This window comes from Heliconius melpomene, chromosome 6 (assembly GCF_056956725.1).
Source record: "Heliconius melpomene rosina isolate 202511_hmr_F chromosome 6, ASM5695672v1, whole genome shotgun sequence".
Taxonomy (NCBI): domain Eukaryota; kingdom Metazoa; phylum Arthropoda; class Insecta; order Lepidoptera; family Nymphalidae; genus Heliconius; species Heliconius melpomene.
The window spans coordinates 5115023-5143012 of record NC_140394.1 but is presented as its reverse complement, the minus strand read 5'-3'; the positions used below and the strand labels follow the sequence as shown (position 1 = coordinate 5143012).

At 34.5% G+C, this 27990-nt stretch overlaps 1 protein-coding gene across 1 annotated transcript; it reads right to left on the bottom strand.

Moving 5' to 3' along the window:
• Positions 1 to 103: 103 nt before the first annotated feature.
• Positions 104 to 27796, bottom strand: Dora (zinc finger SWIM domain-containing dorado; the record flags this gene model as incomplete). The annotated part of the gene is made up of 27 exons (XM_085187179.1): positions 104 to 6812; positions 7263 to 7412; positions 7819 to 8052; positions 8459 to 8925; positions 10245 to 10499; positions 10833 to 11053; positions 11465 to 11642; positions 12037 to 12134; positions 12547 to 12659; positions 13267 to 13434; positions 13961 to 14205; positions 14604 to 14765; positions 15284 to 15475; positions 15923 to 16016; positions 16232 to 16449; positions 18637 to 18963; positions 19507 to 19727; positions 20119 to 20203; positions 20671 to 20817; positions 21097 to 21357; positions 21782 to 21889; positions 22055 to 22171; positions 23088 to 23283; positions 23793 to 24103; positions 25361 to 25524; positions 26642 to 26890; positions 27499 to 27796. Coding segments are annotated over 27 exons (5346 nt in total), but the record flags the coding sequence as incomplete, so codon positions are not given.
• Positions 27797 to 27990: the final 194 nt, after the last annotated feature.

The following is a 27990-nucleotide window of genomic DNA, read 5'->3' as shown; positions in this document are numbered from 1 at the left end:
TACACTATACATATGAACACACACACAAATACAAAGCTCAGCTTATACCTCGCGGACTGTAATAATATAACGTACAAATGATTGAAAAAGAAATAAAACACTGTTTTCTTAAATATAGAATAAGTATATTGAATAATTAAATAATGTTACTTCAAATATTTTGCCAAAAAAGACTTAGGTGTATCAGTAAAAGTAATCATTAAAATTATCTAGAGGTCAAAATATTTAGTCTCGAGTAAAAACATATAGTAAACGTGGAAAGATATTGATATAGACAAATAGGAAATATACCAAACTTTTTATAAACACACGTTGTAGTCTCGCATGCAACCGCGGGCCCGCAGGCCGTCCGACACGATCTTGTCATCACAAAGCGTTGAGAATGGGGGAAATTGCACGAAACGCCACAACATGCGCGATAGGAGGTGAGGCCAGTGTTGCCAAGTGTTGTTGTTAAGACAACAGCCGACATAACCGCTACGAGCTTTGGCAACACCAGCTGAAACGATCGAACCAGAAATAGTGCATAACAGTCTATACTTTTACTAATAATCATAACTTCATAATTACAACCATTTATGACAAAAGAGCACTAGTGCTTATAATAATTATATAAAATGTATGGGCACTCCTATATAATATATATATATAGGCAGGATGTCGTGAAACAAGCATGATTTGATTTTAACTAAATGACATATTGAGGCGTTCGTTGTTTGCAGACATCCTGGTGATTGTAAACTAAGACTTTATTAATTGAACTCCTTAAGGAATAAAAACGTACCATTTAAGTGAACAAAACATATTGTGCAGTATAAAATAATTAAATATTTTAAAATTAAATTCATATGGTAATTTTAAAGTGTTGCTGTTAAAAAAATAATCAAATTTAATAATATTTTATAGATTCGCATTTGATATATGAATATTTTATAGATTCGATTTTATTCCGATAAAGAGTACTTCTTGACTATTTCGCATAGCGATCTTCTCAGTCTTTAGTCCAGCAGAAATGACATGGAGGCAGGCAGCAGTTTAAATTAATTTAATATAGCGGATTGTGACGGAATATCATACAAATATTTCCAATGGGTGGGCAAGTAGTATTAATCGAGAGTATTCTCTTAGCGGACAGTTATTTTCGTTCACTGCACCTCTATGTCGATTGCAAATGGATATAATATGGACGATACAATACTATATATTAAACGTATTACGTACACTAACAAGTAGCCATTTCAATCGTAATGGTTACACATTTAATAGGCGGACGAAACACTTCACGAAGTGTATAATTAAACTACAATCCAGATGTATAAAATTATGCATCATCGATCAATCGATCGATCGAAGTATATTTGGATCTATTGTAATACTTTTGACTGTGATGTGACGTAGATTTGTTACTTAATACCATTATGCACTCAAAACAATTCTCTAGGTCGACTAGATATTTTATACACCTGGGTAAGACTATGAAACCAGAGAAGTTAAGTGCTTTTTTTTGTATCTAAATTATTACATTACAAAAACGAGAGGCCCATGTTTGTATCCACAAAATCTTTAAGACATACAAATTTTTATGACACATTTTTACAATCGGAATCATTTTAGAACAATTTAGGCACTCAAGAAAAAGTGTGAGCAGCTTAAATATTTAAAAAAAAAAGATGTATGTAAAGACTATTATCGCTTAGGCTTATGGATATCAAAACAACTTTAAGATATTACACAAAATAAAATTATAATTATAAGCGGGTACTATTCTGCATACTGATAAGAAACTGAGTGTTAAAGTAAACAAAAACTTAGCAAGTGCACGCAGATAGTGTAGCAGAAGATCAAATGATATGTAAAATATCAACTTTCTGCAAAAAACTGCCACAACAGTTTGCAATCTTGCTAGAACTGAGCGAATTATAACTATGACATGCATTAAATGTCTAATTAAAATATGCTCCGCACTAGCGTCTTATAATTACGAAACTACTATATATTCTATATTTTTCATATCATATATTAGTGTAAAAATAGTTTTTGAGACAAATTTACTTCAAGCATTTTTCATGCCGGAGTGGAAACATGCTGTAAAGGTACCAGAAAATGTTAATAATGCCCGTCGAGCATAATATTATTAATGTATACAATTCAGAAATATTCAAATATAAATATATGACAAATTATGCTTCGTTACCTTAATGTAGGATGAGAAATTACTGTCGCAACTAATGTACAGATTCGCAAAATAACATGGACGGCAAGTTATTGTGATGTATTCATTTTTAAGTGTTCGATTTAACATGCATCTAACGCTATAATAATAAAAAAAAACAATTTTGTTTATATTGTTTATTATGCTACATCCTATCTTCTTAAAACTGTTAATGTTTAATTAATTGAAATCTCAAAAAGCATTATTAACGAATCGGTAACGAAAACTAAGCCCGGTATCAGTAAGTACACTATTGTTGTTTACGGGAATCTATAAGAATTTTATCAAACATTTATGTTCGAATAGAAGGCCTAATCCAAGGGTCGCCACAGCGCTCCATTGAATGTTTTGCAAACGTGAATTTATACTAACTAGCATTCTAAAATTTACTAACTACTGAATGTAAAGAACATCCACGCTTAATGAATTCACAAACACCTAATTAATAAAAAATATTGAACCTATACTATATGACGCCGGCCGGCAACAAACTCAATCATTTCAACGCGTATGCTTTGTCAAAATTCTAAGCGATTCTAGCGAAAGCAATTAGGATACAACAAATAATTAGATTTTCTAATGACAGGACTTTATCGACTCTGTTTATAAAGTACCATATCTTTACAAGTTTTTAAAATATTACCAATAAACATTTATTTTTTTCAATAACCATCACCGAGTGTTGTTTATATTTTTTATCAAAAGTCACCTGAATTATGAACTAAACTTTATTAAAATTCAGTCTGTGTATAGGATATTATTGTGGCCAAATTTTAAAGATACGAAATCTGTGACATATAGATATTTAAAGTGCTTACTACTTTTACACACCTCGGCATCAATATTACTTTGTTCACTCATATCAACTTCAGGTAATAATACGAAACATTTCTAGACAATTACTATTCTATATCAGCATAAAAATGCAATATAACTCTTCTTAAATGTCAACAAATGTATTTAATATAATCGTAGTACATTAAGTGTAACTACTAATACAATGATATTATTTAATATTGCTTTTGGCGGTAGAAGATCTTAAACGTTTGATCTTCAACGATCGTCTTATAATTAAATACATGTAGGTATCTAGAGACATCAAAATCTACATCAATTCAATATCAGTGATGGAAGTTTATTGAAATGACAGGATAATTTGTTGCCGACACTCTCCTAATATTTTTAATATAATATTTTAAAGGCTCTCAAGTTGCTACGTTGCATTACGATAATATAATAATACACATTATAACTTTTGAGAATAAATTCGCATCTGAATTAGAAAAGGCCGTTATAATTGTTAGAATTATTCTTTTTTATAATAATGTACACGGCATTAATACAAATGTGAAATATGAATATACCTACATACGTTGAGAGCATTTAAATTAAAAAAAAACGTGTTTTCTCGTTCAGATACGAATTTGTTCTATCCATCCACATTATAATATAAAGTTGTAAATAAAGTTACTCTAGCTATTCGAACGAACGTCACGTGTATTTCCGCAACTCCTTACTAATTAAACATCCATGAAACGGCAAATTTCGACAAGATTATATCAAAAATAGTGAATCGACGGTTGTCATCTACAATCTGTCTAATAAATCTGTAGTCTAACGACTATTTTAGGTCACTTGAAACGTCTTAGCCAATCGATATAAAATGGACTATGGTAAATTTTGAATTTCACATGCCACCTTTCACATGGCGGCAATACCGCGTATCCTAGACGTGGGGCAAATTGTATAAAATACAATACAATATATTGATAATTTTAAAACGTACCGTAAGCAAATATGAAACTCATCATACACGTATACGTTAGTTTATAACGAATCGAAATTAAGCTACTTTTTGCTAAAATATAATATATAAAATAATTCTAAATTAATTTAAGTTCAAAATTACTACTTTTATAGAATATAATTATTTTTTACGATGTTTCACACATAATTTTTTTATGTCAAACAAGACCTTTTGATGTCTTGTAGGTCTTAAACGTTCACATTAAAATTATTACGTGTTACAAAGTAATTTTTCACGTTTAAAATCAGTCAGAAAAAAGTTAAATAATAATAAGAGTAAAATGCGAACACAACAAGCAAAAACAATTTAAATCGGAGATCTAAAGTAAATTAGCTACTAAGACTTTGCATTAAATTATATTTCTTTAACCTCATAATTTACTTTGTTGTAATTCGTTTGATCGTTGTTTATTTTTTACAAAAGAAGTCTTATTATAAATATCATTCGATCGTAAAATATGTCTCCATAACTTTAAAAATTTAAATTAATGAATTGATCACTATTATCAAATTAAAATTATAAAATTTTATCTAAAACTCGATATTCGTAAATTAATAATAAAGGAAGATATGGATTAACATTTAATTTATATAGATATATAGATATTCCAATACTTCTCGAGATCTTAAACAATGAGGTATTAAAATGCATAAGTCTTATATAAAAAAAATATTTAAAATGGAGTAGCCAACTCCAGTCTAACCGATGAGTTCCAAAAGCTGACTAGTTAAGTATCAACGTGTACCGAAGAATGCGGAATTAATCTAAAAAACTTATTTTGTGCTATTTCAAACATTACACAAATCTGAATATTAAATCTAAATTAAACACTGACATTAAATATATATTAGTAGAATTAAGCATAGCAAGCGTTAACCGTGACAAATGTTGCGAGCTCCCTTATGTAGAAAAATTTCTATCGAGCTAAGCGTTTTAGCTTCACGCTGCATCCCGCATATGGCGGGGTCGGCAGAGCAAACCTAGAGCAAGGACACTCTATTTCCCGCCAAATTTTTAAGTTTAGACATAGCGTGTTGAGTGGCGTTTTACCAGAGCGGGGAAATGAAAATACCTCATTCCCCGAGTGGGAACCGAACCCGCAACCGTCGCGTTTACAGTCAGACGCTGTTTCACTGCGCCACGACGGCTTCAAAGTAATTTAGTTACAACGAAACTTCAAACTACATAATACACAACCTTAAAATGAGCTTTATTGTTAGCTAAATATGTAAAGGAAGATCATAACAAAGTTTTTATTAAGTAACTCGGGAATATTCAAATACATATAACCAGTTTGTAGTAAATTCTTAATAATTAACAAGAAATCTAACACTATTTAAAATTACAATAACTGTTTGAATGACTATTATTAACCACAGAAAAGTATTAATTTGAGTAAGTACTATAGTAAAAAATTATTGAAAGGGGCCTCGTATGCCGCGATGTCACGGAGCTAGCAACATTTTTTGTGGGTATACAATTCAATCTTTATTTATTTGAGATCGACGTTTTAATTCGAATAAAACTAACAGAGGTATTTTGAAGATGTCTTAATATTTGTAATTTAAGTCTGGATGCCGTGATTTGAATATAAAATATTTGTCTAATAATAAATAAAACTATCATATTATCTCATTCAAATAATAAAATAGTGTTCTAGATAATGTAAACAATAAAACTATGTAGATGAATATAAACTATTGACAGTAAATATTCTTGAAACTAGATTTATATTATTGTTTCAAATTATACATATCTATTTCAATATATTCACAACAATGCCGTTCCAAACCGTTTCCGTTAGCATTTAGACCTAAATTACAAATAATTTTAACATTACAATAAATTGAAAGTAGAAATACACGTACCAACGTAAATTTCAACCGAAACATTCTAATTATTAAATCGTCATAGTCATTAAGTATATACGGATATAAAATAATATTACTAAATTTAAATTTATAAACATTTTTAAAAATTATGACATATGTATATTTTCTATTTAATGACTTCAACAATTTAATAATAGAAGATATAATTTACAAATGTGTGTGTGTGAGTCGTAAGGTATAAAGAGACACAGACATGAAATCACAATTACTTGTATTAATTTATATTAGGATGTTGTGGACGCAATTAAACTGAAGCTAATAAGAAAATTAAAAAAATATATATGTATATATCATTCACTAAAATGACTACTAGATAACAGTTTTTAAAGTTTACATAGTAACTGGAATTTCGTTGTCTGCATAGAATAATGGAATAGACATCGAATTATTAATATTTGTTTAAAATTTCAAGCAACTTCCCTTTTACTTAAAAATAATATTACAAAATATAATCCGATGTCCACTAAACTTCGTAAACGATGAAAAGTTGGCATCCAAAAAAATCTATGAATTATCAGTAAATAAATAACAAAATTATACCAAATATAATATATGTATATATAAATAAAAATAATAATTTAATTTAAGCTACATATCAGCAATTTATTAGTGCGACTGAACAATCGAGTCGTCAGGGGGCGTCGGGAGTTATATGGAGTTGTCGAGAGTCGTCGGGGGGTGTCGGGGGTTGCCGGAAATCGTAAGGGGTGGTCGGGGAGGCGAGGGTGGTTAGAGGGGGTGTAGCGAGCGGCACCGGGGACAGCGCGGCCAGCGTCGTGAATGTGACAGTTTGCGCGCGGCGCACCGCATCCTACAAACTATCGGCTGCCGGCGTCATTTGCCGTTCGTCTGCAGCGCGGCGTTAAGCTGCGTCCAGAGGTCCTTCTTGCATGATTTTGATCTAGTCAACACAATATATTATATTAGGATAACTTATAAAAACATTGATTTTTTAACGTCATCTTTATATATAAAATCGAAAGGTCACTCACTCATCACGAAATCTCAGAAACTACATGTGCTAGGAATCTCAAATTTTGCATAGGAGTTACTTATAGGACGTAGGTGCTCGCTAAGACGGGAATTTGCAATATTCGATTTCTAAGGGGTTGTTTTTGGGGTCGAAAGTTTGTATGAAACTTCGTTACTACAAATGCTAGGAGTCTCAAATCTTGCATGGACGTCTCTTATAGGACGTAGATACTCATGGAGACAGAAATTAATAATAACGTAGTCCACGCAGGCGAAGCCGCGGGCGGGCCGCTAGTAGTAAATAAAACACATTATGATAAGACCTCGTAATAGGCACTAATTTTATCACAGGGTTTTTGTTAATATTATAGGTACAGACCTGCGTAAAGAGGCGAGCCATTCCTTAAATTGTGTGTTGCCTTCTGGGGTGAGCTGGAATGCTGTCCGCGCCGACAGTACGATACCCACGAACTCTTCGTATTCAACTGAGGTTAAGTGATATAATTTCTGATGTATGCACTGGATGTACCTAATTGGAAACAGTTAATAATTAATTAATATAACTATCTTTTTTCTTTATTAAAATAAACTGTTTACATTTGCACAACAAATAATATTTCCAATTTTGTTATAAAATCAACCTTCTGACATTATTTCAAATTTGGCTTGATTCTCCAAATCTTCAATCCAAATATCACAATTTTAATGCTTTATGTATTTTGTGCTTTCACTATTAATAATTTACACATAATGAATGAAGATAATACTTTTGCACGCTTCTTGCTGTATCTTGCATATAGCAAAGAAGTAAGCAACTTATTGTTAAGACAATTCATTCCTCACTTTCCGCCAAATGTTCGAGACTGCAGTGAGTGGCGGAACTTACCGCCGCACTTAACACAGTAATTAAATAACTAAAACAATACAACACTTACATTTGCTGGCATTTATGCACCAAAGGCGCTAGCGTGCCCCGTAAATGTTGCATAACTAGATGATGAGGACCACCCCGGGCCAACCAATGAGCAGACTCCACGCACAATTCATACAATACAAAGGGAGACACTACTGAGTTGACTGCGCATACGCAGAACTGGTGTAGATACTGAGCGCCCAGACGTTTCGAAATGCGCAGGAGCCATTTCACGTGCTCGCCATATGGAGGATTCCTGTAATTTGTGGTTTTTAGGTTCATCTGTATCCCGCATCTAGCGGTATGGGCAGAGAGAACCTTATTTTAAGACACTCCGGTGTCCACCCATCCCAAAGTAGACAATGGCGGAGCTGGACATCGCGCTTTCGAGTTAGCGATAACTATAACTGCAGATACTTTATTGCAGATATTTTTGATCCATTCAGTATTTTCATAAAAAAATAGCGCGTTCAACCAAACCAATATCTATATTTTATAATATAATAATTATAAAATATAGATATTGGTTATTTTATAATATAATAATATTATAAAATATAGATATAGGTAGTATGAATAGTATAATTATCATTTGTTATTCTAAATTATTCAAAAATCATAAAGACAATAGTTTTGAATAACATTAATGTAGTGGTATTTACCTTCCAAATTTATTCTGTGGACGGTCATCATGAACTCGTCGCGCTTGCGTCTCTAATGCAAGCATCCCAACACGATACGCCGCTAACAGTCTTCTAAGTTGAGCTTGGGGTAATGCCGGTGGTCCGCCATTCGTGCCCACCGTACTCACTGCACCGACCCCGCTCACCGCGTTGACAGTACCCACTGTACCTATTGTACCCATATTACCCACTGTTCCCATCGCACCTACGTTGCCCACTGTGCCCATAGTGCCGACAGTGCCTATTGTTCCCACCGCCCCTACTGCACCCATTGCACTCACAGTACCCATTGCAGTCATTGTACCCACGGTGCCAATAGTAGCAACTGTGCCCACTGCGTTCACTCCCGCCACGTTTACGGCGCTAACTCCCGGCTGAGGCACGGGGTGACTGGCGGGCAGTGGCGGCGGTATTGGAGCAGGATGCTGTTGAAACACAACGCTTTCCTGTGGAGACAGAGACAGGTTACATTATAGACATAACCATGTTATTGTATAATCTTTCTATAATATATTGAGTAAAAATATTTTGTCTGTACATTGAATATATTTCCAAAAAGGTTGTGTACGAATGTATGATTTTTCAATTTTTATTCGTCTGTTTGAACACTTAGGAACTATGAGACGGATTTGAATGATTTTTTTTTGTATAGTGATTAGATCTGGACAGAATGTAATACTATAATCGATTCTGAAGATGGAACACCCGATGAAAAACCTGTTAGTGGCTACACTATAAGAAATAATAAAAAGCCGAGTTTTCAGCGTGACAGGCATTTTCTATTGACATGGAAAGGAAAGATCGAAATTCCATTGACATGGAACATTTGATGAAGAACCATAATATACAAGCTAAATGAAATTCCGTTTGAACAAAAGTCGTTCAAGTGTGTGTATGTGTTCAGTGGCACCGCGTTTGCCTAGAATCATTTTTATTACCCTGCTCTGGTAAGACAAAGCATGGCATTGCGTGTGATTTTTGTTATTTTATATGAAATCAAATCAAATCAGCTTCACACTGTATCCCCTCACACAGCAGGGACAGCAGTGTTAAGACACTCCGTTCCCCACTTTCTGCCGAATTCTGAAGGCATTGCTGGTTGAGAGGCAGAACTCAACGCCGCGCTTTGCCTCGACACCAGAGCGAAGAAATGGAAATATAAACGTTAATAAATTTTTTATCTGCTCAAATGAGGATGAACCCACAACCGTCGCGTTACCGTCACACCTTTGTGCCGCTGCGCCACGACGGCCGGTTGTTTTATATAAAGCCCACCGATAAATACTATTAGGGAATTTGGTTCTTGGGTGGTGGTTACTTTGGCAGTTATTAGGTAACTAAGATATAAAAAATAGTACCTAACTTTCGTTATATTATAAGGGTAATTTTTTAAAATTTTCTTGGCAATAATATTAGAAATGACTTTGTCCATTGCCACAAAGTTAATTAGTTACTTTAGAGGTATCTACGCGGGTGTTAAAACCAAGCTCTGGGGTCATTAGCTTCTATTATATTTGGAAATTCTTCAGAATATATTCGTTGATTATACAATTATATTATGAAATTGATGCTTCTCTCTTAGCTTTCGGCCCGAATTTGAAAAACCGCCTTACCAATGTAAGAGAATAAAAAAAAATCTGCCAAGTGGAGAACCAACACAATCATCACATTTAAGACTAGACGGCCTTAATAAATACGGGTATATTATATAAATAAGAAGTTTACATTTTACATTCATGTTCATAAAAAACGAAATAATACTCACATTCACCGCTATAGGCTGAGGATGCGCCGCATGCGTCTGAATAGTCGCGTGGGTGACGTGCTGTGCAATCGGCACGTGTTGGGGGTGCTGGGGGTGTTGAGGGTGTTGGGGATGTTGAGGGTGCTGTGGATGTTGAGGGTGTTGGGGGTGTTGGGGATGTTGGGGGTGTGCGTGGGTGGGTGCGACGATGCCACGCACGAAGTACGGCTGTAATGCAAATTGTGTTCCCGGGTGTGCTGTCGCTGCTGCTCCGAACTGCAAAAAACATGATGAAAACTTACACTTTACGTTTTTTTTCTTCTGTTATAGAACAGATTCTTATAAGCGGTCAAGCAGGTTAACGGTTGAATGATTGAAACAACTTTTTAACAGGTTTTTGTACTAGCATTGTGAGTTATCTTTCAAGATTCTGATATAAACATTTGGTGGAGCATTTATATTAGAAAACAGCTGCGGTTGTAGCATCTATGATTATTATGATGACGTATGATGATTATGATGATAGATACTTCAGCATGAATGAGTGTATTTATTTTCAATTAATTATAAAAGATTACACACTAAGGATTGTTATTATAAATTACTCACCTGAGGAGGATGTGTAACTTGCAGCTGGTATATCGGGGGAGGGTAGGGGTGGTACGCAAAAGGGTAAGGAAGGGGGTAGGGCAGGGACAAGGTGAGGGGGGGAGGCGCGCGGTACTGTGTCTCCTCCGCCAACCCTTCGCCCTCCTCACTCGCTTGACGCAAGTACAACTCGTGCCAGTAACGGGCTACCGTATATAACACTTCAGGGTATACTCCGCCACCTGGATGGAAAAATTAGAATAATAATAAAAATAAATTAATTTTTTTTTCAGCTTCACACGGTATCCCAAATGTAGTAAGGTAAGCAGAGGAAGCCTACTGTTCAGACACTCCACTCCCCACTTTCCGTCGAATTCTGTCGTGGCGCAGGAGCATGTAAACGTAACAGGTTGTAGGTTGTAGGGGCCTTGGGAGTGTCTTAACACTAGGATCTCAAGTTCCCTCTGTCAAGCTATTGAAAACTATGCTAAGCTTTACAATAGACAAGATACCAGGAAGACAGAACAAAAGTACACATACACGCAAGGGAATATATTATTTAAATTTTCCTAGGTCCAACAGCCTCGAGATCCGCCAATCACTAGAGTATTTCAAGACTAGGTTCTTGCCCGCCCTGCTAAGCGCATACGCACCTTTGGCGGCAGCCTCGACGGTGAGGCAGGCGCGCTCCAGCATAGCATCGCTCTGCTCCTTGCACTGCAGCACGGCGCGCTGTATTTCGTTGTAGTTGAGCGCGTGCGCGTGCGGCAGCACCGACAGCGCCAGCTCGGCCGCCGCGCGCACCATGTGCACGTCGCAGCCTGACGACGCCTGTTGGGAACCACGTCCGGTATTTTATTAAACGAGTCCATACGAGCCCATACGACTCTTACAAACCATCCCAGCATTCAAATTTTAAAACTATTTAAAAAGAGGATTATCTCTTACCAAATTATCGTTCCCACCAATAAATTTTGTATAATGTAAATTTGTTATCTCTCTAGAGAGACGCTAATAACAGGGACAATATGTTACAAGTGTATAACAATTTTGACATAGCTTATTAGGAACATGTTATGTCTGGGTTGGCATCTGAACGGTATCCAATAGACGAGTTTCGAGTTCCGTTACGTATTTTTTATATTGTTGGATTTTCTTAATTGGTTTTACCTTATTTTTTACATTTTTTTAAATGTTATTCCACACTTAGGAAAGCAAATCTTACCTTATCTGCGATACCCGCAGCTTCTGGTGGAGTAAGATGACCTTCCCAAGCGTCAATTAAAAATAATATTGCTGGCGCCCCAATATCCATTGCTTGACCTGAAAAAGATATATAACTTAAAGATAAACATAATAAATAGGTTGATAAGTCTACTCGCATATAGACTGCGTAAGTCGAGTTTTACAATTAGTGTGAGTGATCATAAAAAGTAGAACCAGAATAAACTTGTACATAATACTTTTTACAAAATGGGATTTGAACCCGCGCCTTTTGGAAATCGCCCAAAAATCGCTTCGTTTGAAGTTATAATATTATTTAAATAATTTCGACATTCTTTTTAAATGATTTAGGAAAATAAGTAGTGCTCGAGAGAGAATAATGGTAGCTCGAGGAGTCAGGGGTCGCGTGTCAATATGCCCAGGAGCAATGTGAGAGAATTTGTCAGGGTTAGGATCAGTTATTAGAGTCACACCTGGTACAGAATATATGTATATGAAAACTTTATTGTACCTGTGATCCAGCTTACATGTGACGAGTAGGTTCGGCTTAACCAATTTGCGCTGACACAATTGTGTAATCCTAACGCGTAGAGTCCCAGTTGGAACGCAGCCATATGCAAACCTCTGAAAATATAAAAATAAGAAATTTTATGTTATTTTCTTTGTTTTGCTTCTAGTTCAGTATACGCCGTCATGTGACACAACGGCAAGAATAAAACAGTCCACTGTCATTAAGCTTCATGCATGTCCTTAAGAAGTCCTCATGTTTTATATACGACATTCTTCCAGTATCATAAATACTGTGTTCTCGGAGATCAATTGACGTCTCACCCTGCTTTTCTTACATCTCGCTCTCGCTCTACAAAATGTTTTTGGAATTTTTTCACAATGTTACCAAACCACCTCTGCACGTTGTTCATCCTTACTGGATATTTTCGCTAGTACCTGCCAATCTGTGAATCTCTTCATTGCAGATTAGATCAGCTACAGTTTAGCTGATCTGACTCTACATATTTAAAAAAATATATATGATTTCCGCAACATTCATATTTTTAAAAGACAATTTATTGCCCATATTGGTATGTATGAGAAAGTGCGTTATCGAGTTTCGCCACTCAATACGTTATATCTCGAATACGGGCGGAAAGTGGATAATGTACGGTTTTGACATTAGCTTTTCTCTGCCTACTCTGCTATATACAATATACGGGGAGATCCTAAAAACAATTACCTATGCGGGCCATGGTGTTCTCTTGCACAAGAAGTCTGTGTGAAAAGACTTGTACTTGAAGACCCTCCAGCTTTAAACAGTACAGATTTAGCCAATTCAAACATAAAATGCGCAGATGCTTCCGACGGCTGATTAGGGACTGATGGATATAGACGTTTTCCTTTGTATCTGTAATAGAACATTATTGTTATTACGAAGCAAATATATTAATATTGTTGTTATAGGTGTAATTTTACATATAAAGATATTTAGAATAACGTAATTTATCGCCCCACTGCTACGACTGCTATTAAGACTCAAAAAATAATCCCAATTCACACATTATAAATGTAATTAATTTACTATATAATCCATTTTACTAAGTGCTCCTTGGTTTCAATTATTCTATTTAACGAACGTGTGAGGGTTTAATCTAAAAAATGTAAAAATATCAACCTACTTTAAAAAACAATAAATAACTTGAGGAATATATTTAACCAAATATATTTAGTTGCAACTTGCTACTCCTTATATTTTTGTGTTTGTAACGACTATCATTTAAGATAATTAAAACAACTTTTACTTTTGGATCCAGTGTTTAAATTAAACCTAAAGTTTCTGCTAGTATATATTTTTTGTTCTATAGTGTTACAATTATTAGCACCGAATAAAAATCATCAATTGTTGGCATTTTTACATATTTCAATATTCGCACCTTGAATCTTTCAGTCTGGGCAAAGACTGATGCGATTGGTGCGATTGATGTGATTGGTGAGACTGGTGTGACTGATGCGATTGATGCGTTTGATGCGTTTGATGCGCTTGATGCGATTGATGCGCTTGATGCGTTTGATGTGTTTGATGCGTTTGATGTGGCATTTGTATCATAGAGGGCGGAGAAGAACCGCCTTCAGACACTGCCAAACGATCCATTTCCACAACCAAAGGACACGCTGACGCCTGTAAGTAGAAAATTTTTAAGTAATATAATGAACACAAAATAACAAAATCAATCTGTCAATTTACGTTTTAAAATAATAAATAAATATATGAACATAAACATTTAATCATGGAACTAAAAAAGGTCTATAAGGGACAAATGTTTACTAAAGTAACAATAAATAAAATATATTTTTTTATTTCAATGATCCTGTATATTTCAATTGTTTTGCGTGTGCAGCAGGGTGAGTAGAGAGAACCTAGATACTCATTTCTTTGTTTTCGGTCATCGCATCGTTTCATTTGATCTTAACAGAGCGTGGAAATAAATATAAATTATTGACTCAAATAGCGATCAAACCCTACAGCTATACAAATAATAAAACACTAAACATTATGTTTCATATAATACGACTAACCGACTGTGGTACTAGAGGTGTAGAAATCTGAGAATGCGAAGAGTGCGCTTGATGGTTGTACATAGAGGAGTCACTGCGGTAAGCGGACAGTCTCGGGTTGTTCGTGTAGTACATGCTGACCATTGGACCCTTTGTCAACTGGTGGATATCTCGATCTAGAAGCTAAATAAATAGTAATTGTAAATTTTCGTGCTGAATGTGGCATAAAAAAGGTATGCACTGCCCAATTTTCGAAGGGCGAAACTCAACGCCGCGCTTTGTCTTCTTACCGGAGGGAAGAAATTAAAATAACTTCCCCAATTAAGCATCGAAACATTTTGTTTCCTACTTGGTTGTGTTTACAGCTAGACACTTGAGCCATTGTGCTAATACATCCCCAAAACATTTTATAAAACAATATTATTACATTATCATAATAATATTATTGACTTAAATACTTTTGGATCGTACATAAATTCTATAATATATTTCTTTAAAAGTGCAACTAATTATAACGAATTTTGAGTCAAAACATTAAAAACTATAAATTTAAATATAATATTTTAGTTAATTCGTTTTTCTTATCTATTCTATAAAAAATCAGTAGACAATTTTCATCTCTAAAACGTAAATAATTTATAAGCATTTAAAATATCAATAAATAAATAAACATAAAAAGAAATAATTCCTAGTATATTTACCTTATTCATAATCCTAGCTAACTTGACAGGGTCATCTTTATAGAATGATAAGAGTGTGAGGGCCAATTCACCCCGCTGTCTCCGCGTCCCCTCACATAGCAATGGATGTTCAGCTTCCGAAACATTTGCCTTTAGGCCTAGCGCAGCTACAGCTGCTTCGAAACCTAATACTTCATCTGATGGTGTTCTTGCCTATAGAATATTTTTTTTTAAAGTATTTATTTAAATTAAGTACAAAGAGAGAGAGAGAGAGAATTTAATATCAAGGCACTTTCGTCAACCACAACGATCATGCTTAAAATATTTTCTATTTGTAACTTGTAACAAATTAAACAAAATATTTAAGTGTTAGTAGCAGAGTTAGTGTGTAGTTGTTTTTTAGTGATATAAAACTCTGCTTAAATGTTGCCAATTATTAAAACACACATAAATTTACTTACTTAAATGAATCTTTAAAACACATCAATCATGTATATTTGGCATAAAATTTTTACTACAGTTACTTACTATAACTTACTGCAGTGTTCGAGACTTTTGGTTTCCAAATATACTAAATGTATGTGATGAATATGTTTTAGGAATTTAAAAAAAATATATAAGATTTTAGAATTTAGAAAATGAATACATATATATACTTACAGGGTGTTTATTTTCCTTGTCAGTTGCTGATAGCACAAGAACATCGAATAGATAACTGGCCAATGCTATCGGTAATAACGCCGGACCGCGGTTTCTAATGAAATTGAAAGAATAAAAATTGGAAATTTAAAATTAATCATTCATCATACTTATAAATTAAGATTTTTTTTTAATTTGTACTGTTAGTGCTCACTTCTTTGTAAATCTCATTTCTAGGTCAAGGAGAACTAAAAGGTAAGCATGGGAATAGGTTTTCACTGCAAGTTTCATATGACATGCAAAGAAGAAGCACAAAATATAAAAAATAACCTTAGTGTGCCATCACGAAGTTGTTCAGCTTTCTCTCTAGCTAGCATCAATTGTTCAGCTCCGGTTGGAAGTTTCTTTAAAAGTGCAACTAATTCTGTTTCTTGATTATTAAGCTTAACCTCAAGAGCCTTTGTACTGGCGGGTGGACGGGCCATCTCTAAGGCATACAATCCTACACGGAAAGCTAACTCATGGTGTTCATTGAATTCTGCCAAAACCTATAATAAAAATATACATTAAACTCGACAATTCTATATTTAATATTGGAATAAGTGTTAGCTCCTTTATTCACACATCATACTCAACATACATTTTACTACAATCTGTTATTAGAGATGGCTATAGCATATTAAAAAATACGAATACTACGAAATTTTCATATAAAAAAGTAATAAAAATAGAGATGTTGCAGTAGGAACAATAAGAATTTATATTGTAGCACATTTTTACAACATTTTTACTTACTAGAGAGAATCTAGTGTGAAGATACACCCCTTCATATTTCATCATGTTAAAAACTTACTGCATCCACGTCAATATGGCTTTATACCTAAGAAATCTACTAATTCTAATTTGCTTAATTACGTCTCATATCTTATCGATTCAGTTGATAAAAACCTACAAGTAGACGTAATTTACACGGACTTCTCTAAGGCATTTGATAAGGTAGACCATGGTATTCTAGTTAGAAAATTATTAAGCTTTGGTATATCTGGTATCCTTCTTGATTGGTGCAAATCTTACCTCTCTAATCGTAATAGCAGAGTAGTGATACATGGTGAGAGCTCTGAGTCTTTTAGTGCTACTTCTGGGGTTCCGCAAGGCTCTAATTTGGGGCCTCTATTCTTTGTGCTATTCATTAATGATATAGCAGACATATTCGAAAATTGTCAGTTTTATTTGTTTGCTGATGACTTAAAAATTGCCAAAATTATAACACAAGAATCTGACGTGGTGGCCTTACAAGGCAATCTTGATAGACTCGTAGAATGGTGTGATTTAAATCGAATGGTCCTCAACCCAAGTAAATGTAGCTTCATAAGATTTTCGAGGAAGAAAAGACCTATTATGAGTTACTACCATATCTCAGGTAAAAATCTTAATGTAACAGACTCTGTTAGGGACCTTGGCGTAATATTTGATAGTAAATTGAGATTTGAAGAGCACGTTAACACTATTGTGAAAGCTTCCCTCAAGTTACTCGGCTTCATTTTTAGGCAATCAAGGGATTTTAAAAATCCAGCAACAATTCTACGCCTTTACAATAGTTTAATTCGTAGTAAGCTTGAATACTGCTGCCAGGTGTGGTCTCCTGCTTACAGGAAGTATTCTGATAGGCTCGAAAGCGTTCAAAAAAGATTTATTAAATATTTAGTTTATAGGTTTAAGACTCTAAGTCATAGTGAACGATATGAAGACATAATTGGCAGCTTTAAATTGCAATTGCTTTCAAACCGTAGAGATCTCGTAGACATGAAGTTTCTACATAATTTATTCAAAGGAAAGATCGATGATAGTGAACTGTTGAGTAGATTTAATATTAAGATACCTCAGAGAGCCCCTCGCAACCCATGTCTGTTTTTCAAGACGGAAAGAACTAGAACGAACCTTGGACAAAATAGTCCCATTAATCGCATCTCTCGTTCATTTAATGAGTACTTGAAAGAAGATGTCACGTTAGACATTGGTTGTGACGGGCTCTCAGTTTTCTTAAGAAATGCAACCATATACTCAATAAAGTTAATTTATAGAACTAATTGTGAATGATTTTAACTATTATGTAATATTAAGTAATCTTATATTTTTGTTATATAATTATTATTATTTTTTTCTATAGTGTAAATTAATCATTGTTATTATTGATGAATGATGTGTTCTCCTATAATCAGTTGTACATAATAGTATTAGTATATCCTAAGAATGTATGTAATGTAAACCAATATGTACGACAGTTGGAGATCCGTATAAATAAATAAATAAATAAAAATAAATAAATACGTTCTTCTCTGCCTTGAAAACTAATGATACACATGGCAATATGAAAATAAAAGAATAAAAAAGATATACCACTGTCATTACCATTCATAAGTAGCAAAAACTTACTTTGGTGTAGCAGTTTGACCGTAAACGCTATGGTTATGGGCACACGATAGATAAATTATTTTGAATTCTTTTTGAATAATAAGACAAAGTGCTGTGCTGAATGCAGCCAATCACACAATGTCTTTGGGAGACACTGGGTTTCTTCTGTCTCTGCTGGGGTTCATGGGAGAAACCACCCTAGCCTCCGGTCGAGGAATTCCGTGAGGTTTTAGTGGGTATTATGAACAGTCTAGATCTGCCAGTCCATAAGTCCCATAAAAAACTCGAACCACCATAATATATCGCGAAACCACTAAACTTACAGTGCACAGGAAGGCGCATTTAGCGAGCGTGGCGGACGCGAGGCACGACAGGCGGTGGCTGGCGGCGCACAGGCGCGGCGAGGGCGCGTGACGGCGCCGCGCGCGCCGCGCCTCCGCTGCCGCGCTCAGCACGGAGCCTACGCCTGCGCCGCCACCCTGGCCAAGCGCGGGCGGGCTGGCCAGCAGCTCGGCCGCCAGCCGCGCGCCAAGTGCGCAAGCCTCGCGCGCATGCCCGTGCGCGTGCAGCCCCTCTGCACGCGCGAACGACACCTCCCAGCCACAGCCCCAGCTCGCAAAGCTAGCGCGACAGCCGCTGCCGCTTGCACTCTGTATATTATTTTGTTGACATTATTATACTATTATGTCACTTGCTCTAAAAATCTGCAATTGCAATAAAAAGCTAAAATTGCAATAGGCAGGCCATATTATTAGGAGAATCAATAGGAACGAAAACTTAGTGTCCACGTTTTAAGAAAAGGTTCATAGCCTGGTCAGAAGAAGCCAGAGCTAGCTGAATCCAAAGGGTGCAGGACTACACGGAAAAGGGAATGTTAGAAGATGCCTAAAGATGTCCAATAGTGAACTTCAAAAGGATGATGGATATTTAAATAAATTCTACAACAGAACACTACCGAGAGCGCTACAGAGGCTTGTTACTGAATCCCTCGGGGAAATGAATTATTTATTTATATAACATTTTCTTCGCTCTGGTACGAAGGCAAAAGCGCGGCGCTGAGTTCCGCCACTCAACGCGCAATGCCTAGACAATTCGGTGGGGCATGGGGAAAGGAGTGCCGTAACACTAGGTTCCCTCTGCCTACCCTGCTATATGCGGAATACATCGTAAAGCTGTATCAAACAAACCCTCACCGAGTGCGTCAGCAGTTGTCCGCCAGTGACAGCGTCGACGGCCACGCGACGCGCGGCGGCCGCGTCGTAATAGTATAGGTTGCAGTCGTCGTCCGACACCGAGTCGTCGTGCGACACGCGCCGCACCGCATCGTCGGAGGACGCGCCCGCAGACGACGACGAGTGCGAATCGGTGTCTCCGCCGCTTTGTTGGAGTATTTCTTCTTCGTTTTCGCAGAAACCTGTTATGGAATATTTAAGTTTATTTTTTTTTAGGTACACGCTGATTCCTTCATATGAAGACCTAATGATAAGATACTCCGTTCCCCATCAATCATAATGCAGTCGTAACACAGTTTCGTGTCACTGAAAACGCGATGGGTTCAAATAATTTACTATTTTCTGTTCTGGTAGACAAAGCATAGTGTTGAATTCTGCTATGTAACATACAGTCTTAAAAATTCGGTTGAAAATGAAGAATTGAGTGAATGGATGAAATGGAGAATGAATGTAAGGTATTACAATTAGGTTTTCTCTCTACCCTATATATAATAAAAATTCCACAAAATTTAATAATAAAATAATATCTGTAGCCAACAGTACAGTGTTTTGAGTTTAGTACAAAATACTAACCTTCAGATGATACGCTGGAATGATTACCGTCATTAGGACCGGAATCTCGGACTGCCTCACTTGGTCCTTCTCCAGATCCACAGGGCTATGTTTAAAAATAAATATTATGTTAAAGAAACTTTATAACAATAACCTTATTATTTCGATTTATTATTGTTTTAAACATATTCTATAAAACTAGAATATAGTAATACATAATTTTATATAACCAAATAAAGTTTATTTGTATCTACCACAATATGTAGGATATATAAAAACTTTTGAAAAAAAGGCCGTCGTGGCTCAGGGGCACGACCGTGCGACAGCAAACGCGGTTGTAGATTCGATTCCCATTCCAGGAAAAGAAATATTTAATTCATCACTCTGATAAAAACCAAAGCGCGGCCACTCAACATGCAATGTCTTAAGAATCCGACGAAAAGTGGGGGACCAGTGTCTTAATGGGAAAATATTGTCTTAGCACTAGGTTCGCTCTGCCTATGTGCAGGATACAGCGGCAAGGTAAAAAAAATAGTCCCTAGTTTCCAATTAAATCATTTTTCGTTAACATACTTGACTGGAAGGTCCCGGTACTGCTATATCGACTGCCATTCGGTTCCTGTGTATCAACGTACGGTGACCAATGTGCGCCGGGTCGGGGTTCGTAAGGCGATAGCTTAAAGACATTTCGTTGTTTAACACCGCCTTTGATGAGTTCACCTAAATGAAATAATGAGGTATCGTTGAAAAAAATACGTTCTGATAATCTTACTATATTTTATAAAATGAAAAGTTGTTTAAATTTGAAAATTAAATATACTAAGTTATCGATTGATTTCGTATTGTGATACTTTTATTATCTATTCCACTGTTTTTAAAAATACTACAGTGGACCAGAGGTAATACGCGGCGCAATATAATTATAGCATATTATGAAAACAATTAATGTTATTGGTGTTTAATTTATTAAAAGTTTAAAACTGAAACAGAAAAACTAACCTGATGTACACTATCATTTTTATCAGTGTGTCGGAAGATAGTGAATGGACTGTGATATAATGGGTTCAAATCTTTTGTGTAAGTAACTCCTGGTATTTGATAGTCGTCCCATTCTAGGAAACAGGCCTCCATGGCCGGGTGGAATCCCGGGAACACTTCATTTTCGCTGATACCGTTGATGTATGGTGGATGTGAATGTGCACGAGAGTGGCGGGGGTGTGACGATGATGTGTTCATATGATTGTTGCGATTCTTTGCCACCTGTAAACGATTAAGGGTTGTTAGAGTTGTCATATTATGTGTAAATCAGTATAATAAAGTTTAGACATTTTATTTTACATTTATGATAAGTACCTACAGTATTTTGTATTTTAAAACATAAAAAATATACACTTTCATAATAATCGGTAAGAATTAAATTTTGATTTTAATAAAGGTATTATAATAAGGTAGGTAAAGGTATTTTAATAAAGGTATTATATATTATAATAATGTATAAAACTATTTAACTATTATTATGGTAAAATACTTTTTAGAAAACATTAAAAAAAATGAACTTAGCAGGATTTTTTATAAAAGCAGTTAAATTTATTCTAAAAAGTATTTTTCTTTCCTAAGTGTAGAATAACACAAAAAATGTAAAAACATATTATGGTAACTTTAAAAAGATTGTTTAAATCCTCACCTTATCCAGAACTTTCATATGCCATTGCGCAAATTGTTCGTGCAAAGTATCACGTTCATGCGGAGCCAGTCCCGGATTCAGTGCAGCGAGGCGCCACAATACTACAACCTGTTATACCATCGTGATATAGTAATATTTTAAATTTGTATTATATATATTAAATTATGAACTTAAATTTACCTATAATATATGTGAGTATTGGTTTATTTCTATGATTGTTTTTTTATGTACAGGACTCTTAAAAAATAAAACAAATAATAAATATAAATAAACCTCATCACATAGCGAGGAGCAGGCATGCTGAGCTGCCGAGTTGCCGGCCGCGCCATGCTTGCCACCGCCGCCCCACGCCACCAGCGCTGCTTTAGTACTGTACCACCATACTATTATCTGTGAATAAGAAAATTTACTAATAGGTATATAAAAAGAAATTGGTTGTCAAGAAATATAATTAAAAGGAAGTGCATATTCCTCTTTACCTCTTTAAATTATTAAAGATATAATTGATTGAATAATTACTTATTGGTCCGGGAACCATATAGGGTAATGTATTTTAAACCCATACCTAAAGAAATTAATCAAGATGCCTGAACAGTTTAGACGTAGGATTTTCTTTTAATTTCACGATGTTTATCCATACCTGTATTTTGTGCGTGTTTCGTGTAAAGTGACGCATAGATGCCAATAACGTAAACACTTACTACTACAAAAATACTACGACAGGTTAAACAACTTTTGAACTTTGTCACCAATATCTACGACTCGATTTTAGAATAAGGCGTTTGTGGCGGTGTCCCTCTGATAGGTTAATGTGTGCGTGCGTCGTCCTTAACAAATGCCTTTTTATTTTACAACGATAGATTTATTATTTATTTTGTTGGAAAAAAAACTTATTCATTTTTGGAAAAAAAAAATAATTGTATGTATTTATATATATATAGGCTTTTATAGACTAGTTACAATTGCGGTTTCATTTAAAGTAGTAAAGCTTAATAACATTTTTTTTTAATTATTAATAAGGTTAGATATGTTCATGATTCAAACAAATATGTTTGAATCATTAACAAAACGGACTTTGTTTAATTATTATAGTTAAAGTTTGAAGTGAATTTAACTATTTAACTATTTGTTGTTGTAGTTCTAACTTATTAAGCACTGAATTATACAAAACCAATATAAAATGTCATTTACAATTTTTAACAACAAAATAAGTTGTAACGATTAGACGGTTTCCAAACGTAGAGTCCTGCTATATTCTAACTATTATCTATTTTTCATAAGTTGGTACTTTTAATATAAAACTAACCTGTTCACAAGCCATAACCTCCTCCGTGATAATCTCCAACAGCGGTATAGCATTCCTGTCGCTCCTCTTAAACATCTCCCGCACTATGGACAGCAGGTTCCACATGCCCTCCGGCTCGCGGCCCCGCAGCGGCCGCAACAGCGACGACCACTCCGCCGCCGCCGGGGGAGCGCTTGTACTGAGATAGTTCACATCACTGAAATGTGTTAATGTATCTATTAATGTTACTATCAGAATCCTTCCTATTTTTTTCAATTATTTTTTCAGTTTCATACTTTATCCTGCATATAGCAGTGTAGCCCAATTTGAACTCAAGTTTTCGAGACGTCGCTGAACTTGATGCCATGGTTTGACTTGTTACCAAAGTAGGGAAATGAAAATAATTTTAATTCCCCCGAGCGGGGATCAAAGGCATAATCGTCACTTTAAACGTGACGATTATGTTCATAATGTTCATAATGGTTGATTAAACAACGTCAGGAAAGGGAATCCTTGTTTCCTTACTAAATTGTGCTATGACTATCCAGTTTTATATTATTCGATTTGTAAGTACAGTTTAGAAACAGATCATTATACTAACATACACAAAGATCTAGTACATTATTATATGAACAAACTATTATTACAATTTGAAAAGGATTAATAATTCACATTTTCACTGCCTTAAAACTGTCAAAAAATATTAATTATATCAGCAAAACTTACCTAAACACAATTGGAGCAGGAACGCAGAATTTAACTAAAATTTTATTGATGTTATTATGTAAAGTCTTCTCATCCAAGAACCAAGATGTATATTCGTAAGCTGAAGCCCCAGCAGTTGGATCTGGAGCGCCGCAGGTTGTGTTAATCTGGTTTGGTTGTGCTGATAGTAGTTCGTCTAGTATCCTTTGAGCTGTGGGTAGCACTTGCCTCGGTAACTCTGATATGAGGTATTGTGCAAATTTTTGTAGCTGATCTCTTCGTAACCGTTGAAGGGACTCTGATACCGGCGCTCGGAGACATACTTGTGTTGGCTAAATAAGCAATGCTCATATTAAATGCACATTATGGTAAATAATAAAGCTTATCTTAAGTAGGAAATATGTTTTTTTACAAATTAATATGAAAAATAGCATGTTCAGAATTGTTTTTAATTTAACGATTTTTTTATTGAATTATAAACAATAAACATCTTGCACACCTAATTTTTTGTTTTTTTTTTTCACCTACAAACATTCTCAGGCACATAAAAATATAACCAGAGAGAAATTGACATAACAGTACACTCCATTCACCACTTTTCACCAGAATTCGAAACATTGAGTTAAGAGATAAGTCCAACAAGAGTTCTAGTCACCAAGTGATCACTGTGGGCCATTTTATTTTTGTCTTACTAGAATGAAAACCGTTCTTCCTTTGAATACTAATTGTACCTCCGACTATAGCCTTTACACCACACTGTCCTCAGCAAACTCAAATATTAATTTCACATAGTGTTTGCTAAATAAACACTTAAAAATAAAAAACTATATCATGATGGTTCAATTTAATGTATCAAAAAAATATACAATTCATTTTAAAGGCAAGATGAACCTTTACTACATATTTCTTTCTCTTTTAATATGTCCTAGATGTATGAGCCATTGATATATCATCACAATATTATAAATATCTATGTATATAAAATCGAAAGGTCACTCATCACGAAATCTCAGAAACTACATGTGCTAGAAATCTGAAATTTTGCATAGCAGTTACTTACAGGACGTAGGTGTTCGCTAAGACGGGAATTTGCTATATTCGACTTCTAAGGGGTTGTTTTTGGGGTCCAAAGTTTGTATGAAACTTTGTTACTACAAATGCTACGAGTCTCAAATTTTGCATAGACGTCACTAGGACGTAGTCATAGAGACAGAAATTAATAATAACATAGTTCACGCGGGTGTAACCGCGAGCGGGCCGCTAGTATGTACTAAATGTATAATAGTTATATTACTGTACAGCAAATGAGACGAGATGAGTTAATCACAGTGACACAATTAACTATTATTAATATATAATATTAAATAAGTAATTGCAAGACATATTCTTAGAATTACATATAATGGAATACTTACTTATCTCATTTGTGGAGGAAATTATTATATTATGCTTACTCACTCACAAACTTGTGAATTTGTGATTTATGTTGTGGGTATCTTTGGGTGGCTCTTTCAAATAAATTAAATATATTAACAAGGCTTTTTGTAAATATATTAAAAAGTCTTATTTTAATTGTTTTTTATACTTACTAAATGAATTCTGTAGAGACAAACAGCAACAATATGTGAACACCAATGAGCTGATGATGAACAGGTGCAATTGCATGAAGATATTTTCTGCCGGTCAAAGGTTACTGCCACATTGCACTGATTTCTGCTTATGATGAGGGTAACGGTTGCTGATAGATGGAAGCCTAAAAATATTTTTTTCACATTTTTTAAAAATTTATATTTTAATTGTTGAAAAAAATAGAGATGTACTCATTAATGCCATAGTCAACTAGTCAACCAACTGAATAGTCAGTTGTAAAGACTGACTAGTCAGCCATGCTGTTTAGAGTTTTAGGGGTGTCTATGATATTTTATTCTCTTTCGTGTTTTCTCCATTCAATATGACATTGACGAAGTGATTTTGTGCTCAACTGGCGTGCTCGTAATGCCATAATTAAAAGAACAGAAGAGAATGTGATAGATATTTTCTTAACGTTTATTAGACTAAAAGAGATTTTTTTTCACTTTATTCCCATAAAGTCAAGTGTGGTGGACTCACAGCAAATGCTACAAAACTGATTAATCCCATTAAAACACAAATATGCTTACATGTGTTAGTTACATTCTTTGACCAAATTTAGAAATATATTTACAATGAAAAAATAAATAAACAGCCAAAGTTTTTAATAAATATAATTAATCTACATAAATTTCTTCTTTATTAAGAAATTCATACAAATTAAGAAGATGGATAGACAGCATTCTCTCATAAATATGGCCCTGATATGTATGCACAACTATCAAGCATATCTTTAAAAAACTCATCATGAAATAAACAGATATTTGTTAAGAGTAATGCACTTGTAGTAATATTAAACTATTTAATGAAGTGCCTTATGTTTTCTTAAATTTAAGAAAAGTTAATAATAAAATAAAGTTTCAATAAAAAAAAATGTATTAGTTTTATAACATTGCCAAAAAGTTTATGAAATATTTCAATCTAGTATCATATTATGCATTCCTCCTAAAAAATCTTTTATTCTTTGATTAAATTCAAATTCAAAATATTCTTTATTCAAATAAACTTATAATAAGCACTTTTGAATCGTCGAATGAACATATGAACAAAAAGCTACCACCGGTTCGGAAGGCAGTTCTGCTGAGAAGAGCCGGCAAGAAACTCAACAGTTGCTCTTTTCAAAATCAATGGTACAATCTATTACATTAGTTGGCAGCTATCCTGCATTGCAGTCAATAGACATTAATTAATTTATTTATTTATTAATTAATTTTGGATATATGCTATTATATGAAACTCACCAATTTGTAGAACATCTTTAACAGCTCTATCCCTAAATAAATGTTCTCCTCTCTGAAATTCATCTGCTGATCCGTTTGCAAGACAGGAATATAACCTGATATCATCTTCGCTGTCTGGGAAACTCCAGAATGCAATTTGCAGTTGTAGTTGTTCCGGCACAGGTGGATACACATGTTCAACAAGTTCAAATGGTATATGACATGCTACACATTTTGCTGCCAATTCACTCAGAGTTGATACTGATTTTTCTATAAAACAAAATATGTTCTAAATTTAGCTCTAATCATAAAATATGATTAAAGTTTGTCATATTTTTTTATTAATGTCTTTTTTTGTTACATAATAAATATAAAAATTTACAAAAAAAAAACTCATCATAATTCAATCAAGTTAGATAATGTAATTTACTTTCTCAGATTTTTCTCATAACATATCCTTTTGATTTGATATTGCAGTATTAAACACTATGAGGGGAAATGCAGATTCACTTTCAAATAATGCCAGTGAAAGTTTTGTGAAAGTTTCTTTAATAGTAAAACATTCAATTTATATAAAAATACTTAGAGTAAAATAATGTTATGAAGTAATAATAGATATTTGAAAAGTTATTATTATTAACTGCTCTGTCCAGTCAAAGGTAAATGACTCTACAGCACCTGTCTTCACACACACATACACACACAAAGAAAATATTTATATCGCTTTTATTTAAAAAAACCATCGAATATTTGTATTATTTTTAGTTAATTGATAACAAATAATATATTTACAATATATTTCTATTAGATATTTGATTATTAACGTGAACATTTTTTTCACCAATCATCGAAACAAAGGATCAGCTGTGTAAACTCACCTTGGATAGTTTTTTTCGTAGAGCGTGTACCGAAAATATTTTGAGGATTAGGTCTTTTCCATCCTCGCCAATTATTGCACAGGCTTTCGGGTTCTGAGGTCCAGCTACACAAAGAATCTTCTTCAAAACGTTCCGAATCTTCAAAGCTGGAATGATCTCCTTCTTCCCAGTCGAGTAATGGAGATCCCACGTCAACTGGGGCGGCTGGTCTACCCCCTTTCCCATTATTATTTGATGCCCCCGCCACTTTATTAATGTTAATTATAATAATTGAAAAATAAATTCGCTGGAGGAATACAGCGAATTACTATTTCTAGGGGGTATCCACAATGCTAAATATGCATGCTCTTTACACAAAAAAGACTTTACTGGTCTGGGTAAAATTTTTCAAAATAGTATGCATATAAAAAAAATACATCACAATCTTGAAAAATTGTTTCACTTCCTAGTCAGGAATCCAGTGATCCAAATAAATTCCTATGGAGCACAATA